Source organism: Cebidichthys violaceus, unplaced genomic scaffold, assembly GCF_023349555.1.
Source record: "Cebidichthys violaceus isolate CVI_PGR_0920_01 unplaced genomic scaffold, fCebVio1.0.p SCAF_23, whole genome shotgun sequence".
NCBI classification, from domain to species: domain Eukaryota; kingdom Metazoa; phylum Chordata; class Actinopteri; order Perciformes; family Stichaeidae; genus Cebidichthys; species Cebidichthys violaceus.
Window position 1 is genome coordinate 930251 of NW_027176406.1, and position 12165 is coordinate 942415.

At 40.4% G+C, this 12165-nt stretch overlaps 1 protein-coding gene across 2 annotated transcripts; it reads left to right on the plus strand.

Moving 5' to 3' along the window:
• Window positions 1-2551: 2551 nt before the first annotated feature.
• LOC137878436 (CD9 antigen-like) lies at window positions 2552-10065 on the plus strand. 2 transcript variants are annotated; one of them, XM_068718740.1, is made up of 9 exons: window positions 2552-2638; window positions 2886-2994; window positions 3569-3674; window positions 3792-3889; window positions 5481-5555; window positions 5667-5771; window positions 6577-6672; window positions 6869-6952; window positions 7770-8679. In XM_068718740.1, exons 2-9 carry the CDS (start codon window positions 2929-2931, stop codon window positions 7998-8000), a joined length of 861 nt encoding a protein of 286 aa, XP_068574841.1. In that variant the 5' UTR covers window positions 2552-2638; window positions 2886-2928; the 3' UTR covers window positions 8001-8679. The 2 variants fall into 2 exon arrangements, with proteins under 2 accessions (XP_068574841.1, XP_068574840.1); XM_068718739.1 differs by having other exon boundaries at window positions 2558-2638; window positions 8587-10065.
• Window positions 10066-12165: the final 2100 nt, after the last annotated feature.

Consider the following 12165-nt stretch of genomic DNA (forward strand, 5'->3'; position numbering starts at 1 on the left):
TCTCCGGTTGTCAGATATGGAAATTATTAATGTATTTGCATGAGAGTGTAAATGATTAAATTCTTCAAAGATCTCAAAACCTATTCAGTTTATAAATTCAATGACATTTGTAGTTTATGTGTTTTTGGAGCATGGACAAATAAACTTGTGGTTATTTATTTTTAATATAAATAAATAACCAAAAGTTTTCAAGACGGAAATAAAATGCAACATAAGAAATGAATAAAAAAAGAGCAGCAAGCCGCCGCCGCCTCCTGCAGTCTTTGGTTTGATTATTTCGAGGGAATGAAATACAGTACAGTCATGTTTTTTAATGTTTTTGCGCCCCCTGGTGGGTCTTATATGACACAGCGTCTGAAGGGAGGGGCATTTACATCCCGAGAGGGGGGGATCACTACTCTCTAGTGAAATTGTTGTCATATAATTCATACAGAAGCAACACTAATCAAATGCGTCTGCTGTTGTGTAGAAAGGTTTATAGTGGAAAGCTGCAATAACTGAGAGAGGGGGGATACATCATGAAGAGAAATACTGCGTCGATGCTGTCACACACACACACACACACACACACACACACACACACACACACACACACACACACTTATGTGATAAAACCTGCACTGAATCCTCACTTCACCTGTCTGCCTCCAAAAAGATGATTGCTGTCACTTTAGGCCGACCGCCTGTGTGAAAATGTGTGTGTTTGTGTGTGCGTATGAGCAGCTGAGTGTATTTAATGTGTGTGTGTGTGTGTGTGTGTGTGTGTGTGTGTGTGTGTGCTTCTTCCTCTCCCTCTGAATCACTCACTCTATCAACCTCTGTCTCTCTCCCGCTACCTGTCCCTTCGCCACCCACTGAACCCGCAATGATGGACGGCAGTGGGGTCACGTCACTCCACACGGCCGCCTGTTTCACTGACGGAGGCAGAAGCCATTACTCTCTTTTACACAGCCACAGACCTCACGGCTCATGAAAAAAGAAATCGGTGGTGAAAAATACACCTCAGTGTCTGCAGGAACACCTGTGTCTTGGTGCATCTCTTTTTACAATTCCTGTAGTCTTCACATTGCACACTTTAACAGTATGCATGGTAGCGTACGTCCTTTCGGTCTCGCTTTGCACAATTAATCAGTGTTTCTTTGTTCACAGCAGCAGACTGTGCAGCAGGGAAGAACACGTTTCTTTCTTTTACTTCATACATGTTTAGTTTAGAGCTCAGGCACTAAGTTGATCAACAGAAAACGTAAAACTGTTTGATAATCGATTTATAATTTCATGCAGAAGAGTCAGGCATCTGATTTCAGCCTCTCAAATTGAACAGTGAACTTGTTACCGTGGGCTGTGGGAAATTGTGTTGAGCATATTGTTATTTACTCTAGACACGTGTAATTGACGGAATAATCAGCAGATTAATCTTAAAAGTTGCAGCACTGTTTTGCTGATTTCAGATTTAGAGATTTATCATTTCACTTCCCGTACGTCTTGATCACTGTTTGCGGTTGAACAAACCTGTTTATGTGTGAACAAGTTTTCTAGGAACCATCAACACATTCCCACCACATTATTGAGGTGTGAGCATGACCCTGTGTCATGTTCATTGGGCAAAACCATTGCTGAAAAAAACCCTGCATCTTTAACTATTTACACCGACAGACTAAATGTATAGGAGTAATGCAAAAAAAAAAAAAGCTGTCAATTAAAAAATTGGCATAGCGATATGAACATTAACAACACATCATTACCATTGATATAAATGAATTCTGTCTTTTCAGTATATCTAATGCATGTATGTGTCTAGGTCATTCCCTCAGGTTGTGGCATGTTTTTTAATTGTGTAACATTTATTTTATTTTTGAGCAACACTAGCTGAGTGCCATATAGTCCCTTTCTATTGAAGATAAGGCAGACATCTCTACGGCCGATATCTCCAAAACTAGGCAACTCACGCCTAAACAATCTAAACTGAAAATAACACCACAGGTAAAAGGAAAAAGAGGTCTATTTGATTTTGGGGTGTGTGCGTGTGTGTGTGTGTATGTGTGTGTGTGTGTGTGTGTGTGTGTGGTGTGTGTGTGTGTGTGTTTGTGGGTGTGGGTGTGTGAGCGAGGTAAAGAGAGGGGGATTTCTTGTGTTTTCTGTTTCCTTTCTTTGTTCTAAAGCTGGGGTTTAAGTTTCACATTTACAAGAATACCAAAATGTCCACTAGTCGTTTCATATATATTTTATTTCTGCGTGATAAACAATTGCAATGGCCTGTTCAGTTTGACTTAACGATTGTCTAAGAATTCTTTCGATGTATCATCAAATCAGTTTAAAAATCACACATGGACCGACATTCACATAGTCCATTAAGTGACATTTGTTTTTCTGAACTGCCTTTAACATCCCGTAGCTTTCGTTTTCCTAAAGTTTCATTCTACCTCTCAAGTTCATCTGGGCCCGCCCCTTCTGGACGCCACCGCCTGCTGATTCGGTGTCACCGGGCGTCAGTCACGCCTCTCAGCCAATGAAATGACCGAGCGGAGTCAAAGGGGCGGGGCGTGACCGTACATGTAGTTCGCAGCAGTAACAGACCTGTGGCTGTTCTTCACACTGACTACTGGAGGAGAGGACCCGCGAACGCCTTCAACAAATCAAGGTATTTATATGATTCAGCTGTTAACGTTGTGTGTAGTACAACTGCCTTTTAACTTAACGACCCATTTTAAAATAAAGAACGCTGTTACGACGTTTAAACGTGTAAACAGTTGCTTAATATGACGTCTGCATGTCAAATGTAACCCTCAAGAGGTTGTACCATGTGAGTACACACGTGTAACATACGTATAGCAGACTAAGGAACAGGAGGGATGAGGCAGTCTAATCCGTTTACTACACCTTCACAGACATCACAAGTACACGCAGCAAAACAACCCGCCGCTCCTCATCATGGCACTGGATGGATGCGGCCTCTTCTGCAAATATACCCTCTTCATTTTCAACCTCATCTTTGCGGTAAGTCTGTCAAATCATAAAACTGCGTTTTGAAGGAAAACAAAAAATTATATTTCTTATATGACAATATTTGATGTATTTGTTGTTGTAATAGCTCATGGGGGAAGATCCGAATAGTTTGCAGGTGTGTTTTTTTTTGTTGGCAGTTGTCTATCTAGTTCAGGAGGCTGCTACTTGGCTCCTATTAGGTTTTGTTTCTGTTAAACAGCAGCTCAGGTTCCCAGTTACTTTCATTTACACCTGTCTATGATATATATATATATATATATAATATAATACTCCTACCCCCCCTCCCCCCACACACACTTATGACACTTTCCTTTGTCAACTGTGGCATGTGTTCCAGTGCATTTCTGACTGTCCCACAGTTATGCACTCTGTCATCTTGAAGCCTTTTGTTTTGTCTGTTTACCTTCGTGCCACCTGTTATTCAACATGATGTCAATAAACACCATACCTGACTCAAACATGTACCGAACATTACAGGTTTGAAGATGTGAAAAAACACGTAGCCAGGATATTTTAATGCATGTTGAGACTGGAGTTTTAATTGGTTATTTCTGTGTTTTGGCAGTTGGTGGGGTTTGCCTTTTTGGGCATCGGCCTGTGGCTGAGGTTCAGCTACAACACCAGAGGCATCTTCCAAATAGAGGCCCTCAACTCGAGCACATTTGTGATGGGTCAGTACTTTTTTTTGTTACGCCAAGTTGTATCATTCCTCCAAAAATAACCGCACAAGGATATTTTGCCACACATTCGATCACATATCTGTGTTTCTCTCTTTGTGTTTTTACCAGCTGTGACTGTCCTGATAGTTCTCGGCTTAGTGATGCTGATCGTGGTGGTGTTCGGAGACTACGGCGCCTGCAATGAGAAAAGATGTGCTCTGCAAGTGGTGAGACGTCTTCACACGCTAACTTCCTTATAATGTGGGGCAACGGACAAGTTTTTTTTTCTTTCTTTTTTTCTCCAGCCTGCCGAACACAATGTGCACACTGTTACTAGTGCGTAACTATTTCTGCGTTTATCTGAGAAAAGGAACAAAGGAACAGATGTTCGGTTTTGTCCGTTACACCTCCAAAAATGAAGGACAAAATAATAGAAACTCCTAATGGGACAAATTCTATAGTCACTTAATTACTGTAAAGTCAACAAGGCCCAGGCTTCCATTTAAATTTTGAACATTTCATATTTGTCATACTGCAGTGTTGAAAGAGCTTTTCAAAAGTTTCTCTGCACGAGAGCCAAATAATTTAAATTCCTCTCACTTAATGGTGGAGTTGCTGCTGCGCTCCTTCTGCCTCCTCATCAACAGACTGGTTAAACGTCAGACAGCTAAAGAGTTATTAGCAGGGGAGACCAGGAGAAATTGTAACATTTTTAATTTATTAATTTAATGTATTAATCTTTTGCTTCATTACCCACAGACTACTTGAAACACTAGTCATCTTTAGATAGAAGAAAGATATATATATATGTCCACTAATTAATTCATTAATTAATTTTAATGAATGAGGACAAGACTATATTATTAGATTAATTAATTTGAAGTGCAATTCATTTAATTGTGGTAACAGTGGTTGGGGACAATTGTAACATGGATATAGCAGCCATGATAAAATATCGTATGCTTTCTCGCAACGGCTGTATTACCAGAGGCTGTTCATGTTTTCTGCTTCTGCTTAAAATTATCTCATTCTTGTACATCAATATCGGTGGTAAAACTTCACTTCCTGAAACCTGCAGACACACATTTTCAGCGGCGGCAAACTAAATGGATGCGAGGGAGGAACGGGGAATGTAAAAAAAAGATCCTTTAGTTACTCATCACTTTTGACCTTGGTCTTGATTTGGCTCTCCTCAACCCTCCTTTCTGGAACCGACACATTTTATGCACAAAGACCGAGTGTGGTGTGCAACACTACATCAAATAAAATAATAATTAAACAGTAAACAGTTGGGTTAAAGTCTGTTGCAATGTACACAGATATGTTCAAATATCTTTGATTACTGCCTTACTGTTTCCCCTCTGATTTCCTGTTTTCCGGTTTTATCTCATATTCCCGTCTCAGCGGTTCGTTAGGGAAGCTCAAAAGGAATTCCTGAACTGTGACACATCACAAAGGCGGGAGGCGGAGAGGGTTTATGTGCTGTGGGAGGAAACAGGCTGACACGGTTGAAAACTCTGATTTGTAACATTGAACTGTAATCCAGCAAAGACATTTGCACAGCAACCAATTGCAACATTTTATTTTGAATCGAGAAGATAAAGCAGATTTCAGGCATAGGGCAACTAATAAATAGGGAATTCACTTTTATCAAAAAAGTTAAATCAAAACACATGCATACAGTTGCATATCTTTGTTGTGATGCACATGCATAGCAGTGGAAAATGGTGCGTTATGTTGTTTGGTTATTTGTTTCTTATCACTTTATTAACATGAGATTTTCTCATCTGGTTTCTTTACCTCCCCTCCTCCTTTCAGTTCTCCGTCCTTCTGACCATTCTGGCGTTGGCTGAAGTTGCTGTCGGAGTGATTGGTTATTCCAATAAAGATGCGGTAAGAATATAATAGAAAAGAAGGGGAGGAACACAAAGAATAGTCAAAGATGTAATCATAAATACTCCATATTTACTGTCATGATAATATGTTTTCATTTGTATTATTAAGGTTGGACTGAAAATTGTGGAGTTTTACTCTAGCATGTATGCTCTGTATGTGACTGGCGGAGGAGACCCGGTCATTGGTGCCACTCTCACATTCATCCACAATATGGTAAACAAAAACACAGTTTAACCCCAAACCGTTTTGCCTTAATGCGTTTTGAACTTGATGCTTTTGCAACTTTTTTATTTTTATTACAAATTACTCTTTTTAAAAAGTCAGTTTTTATTTCATATTGACGTTTTCTCACCGACACTTCTATTTCATGTCAAGTTTTATTTCACTTAGCTGGTTTATTATCTAGACTGGGTTGAGAGCTTTGATTATGACTTAGCATTAAATTGAAGAGTTAGCAGCATTAGCCGTGTTAGCTAGCTCCTTTTGGCTTGAGCGACCACAGAGAAAGACTCTCTCTCTCTCTCTCTGTGTATCTCTCTGTCTCTCTCTCTATCTCTCTCTCTCATCTTCACAAATAAAACTAATCAACCAGCTAAGGTGTCACAGCAGCAGCTAGATAACTGTTGCAGAGTAACTATGACATTGTTGTTGTTTTAGCTAACAGGTGCTAACTGGCTAAATCTGGTAGCAGTCGTTGAGCTCGCCAGTCAGAGAGGCTTGGGCCGTGTGACTAGTGACACCGAAGGGAAAAGTGACATTATGAAATAAAAAAGTACCCGCTAAAGATATGACTATAATAAGCGATTACAAAAAACATTTCATAATAATTTAAAATAATTTCTTAAATTATTGCATATATATTTGTATATTTTAGACTATTTATTCACGTTTATTTCATAATTACTCCTTTATTTAATGTTTAACTCTTTGGGGCTCCATATTAATGACAAAGTGAAATAGCAAAAATTATTATTCATTTTGAGTGTTCTTAACCTACTTTCATCTCCCTCCTGTGTAGCTTCACTGCTGTGGAATGACCGGGGTACCGCTGGTAGAGTTGGCTAAACACACCTGTCCCGCACCGAACGGGTTCTTTGAGCAAATCAAGATGGATGTGAGTTGGTGCCAAAAAAGCTGTTCTGATGAACTTGTATGGTTTTGAGTTAAACGTTGCCTTATCTGTGTTCTCTTAGCACACCAGCTCAATGTAGGATGGCTGAGGATAAATAAACCCCCTTTCTTGTTGCCACCACTGGAAAGTGAGCGGCTGTATTCTGCTAACAGTTGCTCCTGTCTTGTTGTTGCTACAGGGTTGTCCTAACATCATCCTGAGTGTCTTTGACAGTAAAGCTCAACTGGTGATGGGCGTCTTCGTTGGAACTGGAGCTCTTTTGGTAAGCAAATGTGTTGCTGCGCATTTACACATTTAGACGCAGTAGATGAAGTCAATGTTTTGGCTGAAATATGCTGGTGAATGAAAAAATATATTTACAAGATTATTTACCAAACTAATTACCTTTAAAAAAATAAAACATTCTGCCCATTTTTATTGCCATCTTGTATTTAGAATACAATGTTTTGTGTTATGAAGTGCAACAAAATGCTAATAATAGCAGAGTTGGACTGTAGATTCTACTGAATGTGTTTTGCTTCGATTGGCTCGTAGATAAAGCAGGTACGGCGGCCTTCAGGTACAAAGGCTGAGTGTTATCCTCCAAAAACATTATCTGGAGGAGATGATATCAGATTGGTTTCACTTTACAGAACCGGCGGTGGCCGCTGCTACAGTCTCACATCGCCTGCTAGCGCGGCTTTAGACTCAGTGTAGTTATAAGTGAAACCATATTCTGAGCCGCCTCACCACAACTCTTCCTGTTCACTGTAAAGTGCTTTGAATATTGTCATGCCAGAAAAAAATCAATGAGCCTTATTTATACTGTATTGAAGACAACACAGTCCATAATATTAAAACCATTCAGTGTATAATTAGCATCAAATTACAGTCAAAACTGACTGCTGTGGGGGACAAGGAGGAAAAGTGATTTATTGTCTTGCCTATACACAAGCTTAATTTTGTCTTCTACTGTTGTTGTTCATGAAGTATATGACCGTGTTCTAATCACTCTAAATCCCCCTCGTCTCTCTTAACCAATCGTCCTCCCTCTGTCTTGCCTTCCCTCTTTCCATTCTCCCCATCCTTGGTGGCCAAAGTTCATAGCTGTGATTTGCAGCATAATCCTCAGTAGAAAGCTCCGTCTGTCCAACTCATCTTCTCAGTACATCGTCCTGACTCAGTCCACTTCGGTCCTGGCTAACCCTCAACCGTCTCAGCACGGATTTGTCTCCACCTCCTACCCCTACCCGGTCGTCTCCACCTCCTACCCCTACTCTGACCCAGTCGTCTTCACCCCTCTCTCTGTAGCTAACATCCCTTTGGCTTAGTCTTAGTGCACTCTTGTTAGTTTTCACTCGCTGTCTTGATTTGATTCCATGACGCTCTAGCATAGAGAATACACATCTATGTTTTTATCCATTCTCTTCACTGCTGAACATGTTCAGCTCCTCTGCATGGTGTCTCCAGCTCGCTTTAAAAAGGAAAAATCCACCCTTTTTAAAGGACCTAAGGCACAATTATGACAACACTCCATCTTTTGGAACTGTTGTGTTGTTGAATTTGCATCACTACATAAAAAAGCTGTATAAAAAAATGTTTTTGTTGTCCCATCAGTGAAGGTTTTTTATTATTATATTATTTAATCTGTATATATACAGTTAAAGAATACATATCCAGGGTTGGATTTTTCCTTTAAGCCTCTGCTTCTTCATCATTGAACATTTTGCCTTTTTTTTAATTCCTCACACAAGTGGCTGCATGCAAATTGAAAGCATGGGCTGATGCCGCTCTCACACCAATCCCCCCCTTAATCCTGGACGGGATAAAGACCAGGAAGCAGGTTGCTCACCGCACAGCTCTTTTTCCCCATCACTGCTCTTTACTTCCCCTCCTCCTTCTGTGTCTGCATCACAGATTATCGCCCTGGTCTGCACCATTATCCTCCTGAAGCAGACCAAGAGAGACCAGCAGGAGATCACTGCGTACTATTCGACTGTGTACTAACAAGAGGATTCGGTTTGCCCCTCCTCTGCCTCACCGACGACGGCCATCGTTGGAATTCAGGCTCAACCAGCAAATGAGTGTTTACAGATTTGTCTCTGTATGTGAACTACTGAGTTTTAGAACTGAATTCAATTCGATATCCCAAAACATCACACTGTGATTATAATGTGACCCGTTGTAAGCGGAACCCCCTGCTTTTTACAGAGCTGTTGCCAACCATCAATATTTTAATGTTTTTTCGTTTTTTTGAATAATCATGCAGTAACTCTTGATGAAATGGATGTTGCTTAGAATGAGCCATTATTCATCCAGCTAGAAACTGTCACAGCTAGACAGCAAGTGCATTCTAGCCTGACAGGCCTCTACATCACTGTGAGCGTACGATAAGTAATCCGACACGTCCCTTTGATAACAAAAAGAATAGGACGCTTCCACGTCTGTTACACATTTTAATCAAATTCAATTTATCTTTGTATAGCCCAAAATCACAAATTACAAATTTGCCTCAGAGGGCTTTACAATCTGTACACATCCTCTGTCCCGGGACCCTCACATCGGAACAGGAAAAACTCCCCCAAAAAAACCCTTTAACGGGGAGAAAAGAGGAAGAAACCTTAAGGGGAGCAACAGGAGGAATCCCTCTCCCAGGATGCACAGAAGTGCGATAGATGTCATGTGTACAGAATGAACATCATAACAGAGTTACAACACATTCAATGCAACTAGCATTATGTTAATGAGCAGTGTTCTGTACCTTAACAACACTGCTGCTGAGGTTTTTGTGCTTTTGTCTGTTGCTACATATGAAACAGTTAAATACTGACTGAGCCACTGGCAAATATCAAGGTTTGAATTCATATTGTGTGTTTAAATGCAAAGAGGGAAAACATTTTTTTTAAAATATGTAGAGGTGTAATGTCACACTGGTACACGAGTCATTTATACGTTGCTTTAGTTTTGCAAAAAATTTTCATTCCATGTCATTTCTTCCAGTTCGGGTGTTGGGTCAGAAAACAACATCAAGGGCATTGTTGTGTGTGACAGAAATGTTCTGCAGGCTTCCCTCAGTCATCAGGTACCGTTTGAGACTGTTAAACTGACTGTAAACATGCTGAGTGCTTTAAAGTTGTGCCGCCTTCCTGTAAACGCTGGGAAACAGCTTGCTGTTAAGAGACATTGTAGTTCAACTTTTTGTTCCTGCCAAAAGCCTTTTGGACCAAATGGAAGTATATTAAGGGTCCTGTTTAGAAAGAAGACAGCTGAATTGTTTGTGTATCGCTTGTTTTCTTTCCCGTACTACTGTAGTACTATTTGCATTACACTATATTGTTTTTACGTTCACACGTTTTTGAATAAATATTCTATCGAGGGCTTTTCCTCACATCTTCACCAAGACTTGTGTGTCTGTTATTTCCATGAAACAAAACAAAGAGTGCTGCTGTGTAAGAGTGTGTAGTGTTTTTTTTCTATGTCTACAATCAACTTTGCTGGACTTTAACTTTATATTAAAATGAATGCTAAAAGGCTGACTCAGTAGCTGTTTGCTATCTGACTCGTGGTGAGGTACCACAGGATTCTCACTAAAAGGAAGTCAGGAACGAACACCCACAGAACATACGACAGAGATTGCACCCCTTTATTACTCATCAGCTGTCAACTTTCCTTTAAACAGTCAATTCGTTCATCATGCATAAAGTAGAGATTCATAACTCCCCAGATCCTGTTTCTAAGGGGGCGTGTGGGACATTGGGGCGCCTGTGATTTACAGTTGGGTTACCAATTAATAGCAAGAGCGACACTGGTCAGAGGGCCATCCTTGTCGCCGGACATCGTCGTAAATTAACTCTCCTTAGGAATGTAGCTAAATGTCCAGTGTCTAAGCATCTTCTATGTGAGGGCCCAAGCTTAGGATTCAGCTTAAATCTATCCCCCTCCCCGTTCTAACTGCCTTAATGAATCTGCCAAACTTCTGTCTCACACAACATGAATGACATATTGACCAGAGATACGCTGGATGGTCAGGCTGACCCAGCCGCTGATACAAAGGGTATCCTGTTTTTCGTGGACATGGCGACATGGCTGCCGGCCTCTGCTCGACCCTTACCTCATATTTTAGGAGTCGAGCAATACATGCAATAAAGGACTATACAGGGGTCTGTGAATATACAACTATGCATGAACTGAGTGGAACCCAAAAGAGTATAAATTGTAAGATTATAAAGATACCTGAGCAAACATATAAGATAAACTCAAAACTAAGGAATAATAGTTATACATGCATACGTTTTTCCTCCCTCAAGTGTTTATTTCATTGCTCACTGTTGGGACCTGTGAGGATAAAAGAAGTTAATGTTAAAGTTCTCGAGACTGTCTGGGCCTGGTGCTTATAAAATAAAGCTCTTTGGTGAACAATAATGACTACATTGGGTAATGTAAACTATGTAGCCACAATACATTTCGTACATTCAAAAAACTTCAAATTCTAAAAAATATATATATCTAATTAATGTATAAGAACCTTGTTGGACTGCTGGACCAACTAGTTCCTCCCTTATGTTTCCACCATGTTAAACTTACTGTTGATGCAGCGTACAGTGCAGTCACCATCTGCAGCAGAGCACACTTCAGTCGAGCACAAGAAGTAGATCTGAGGGGAGGAAAAAAAAAAGAATGAAAGAAAAGGTTTTATGGCACAATTACACTAATCCTAGTCTACATGTAGCCACCATTATGGAAGTCTTTAGGGTAGCCTGAACTTGAAACCGCCACATTAACTTCAGAGACAACAATAGACGTTTACTTGTATGAGGATGTTAAGTGGGAGGTACCTCTGGGTCCTCCAGGTGAGAGTATCCTCCTTCAGCCATGTACGGGGGACTTTCTGAGTGCAGAGACAGGAAGGCAGAGATAGCCAACCTCCGGATGTGGTTGGAGTCAGAGCGTGGGGAAGGAAGCGGCTCTGAATCACCTCGGCTGGGACAGCTGAACAACAGAGCGGTGAAAGAACAGCTACAACTGAAAATCTCTACAGGAGTAATAGCGTCTAAACCACTGCTGTAAGATTACTTAACACCCAACAATACAATGGCTCTGGACAAAACAAAATGGAAAAGGTGTCAACTTTAAAAAAAAAGTAAGTTTGTCCTTAGGGTGGCTCTTGAGATATCTAAATCAAATGATGATCATCTGCCAATTAGATATATATTACATTTCTCCAGAACATCAGATCATCCATGTCCCTAGTAAACTTTTATGAAAACCTAGCTATTAGGTTTTGAGATATTTTGACACAATGAACGACTCGACGATGGTGATGAATGAAAAGGGCGTTCCCAAATTCAATATGAATCATCTCATGAATACTAATTGTCATGGAAACGTGGCCAATAGATGTCAAGAATCTGGTTTACACCCCTTACAGCCAGCATCTGTCAGATCAGGCCATTATTACATTGATAGTGGGATTAGGCCCATTATTAAAGGTGTAAC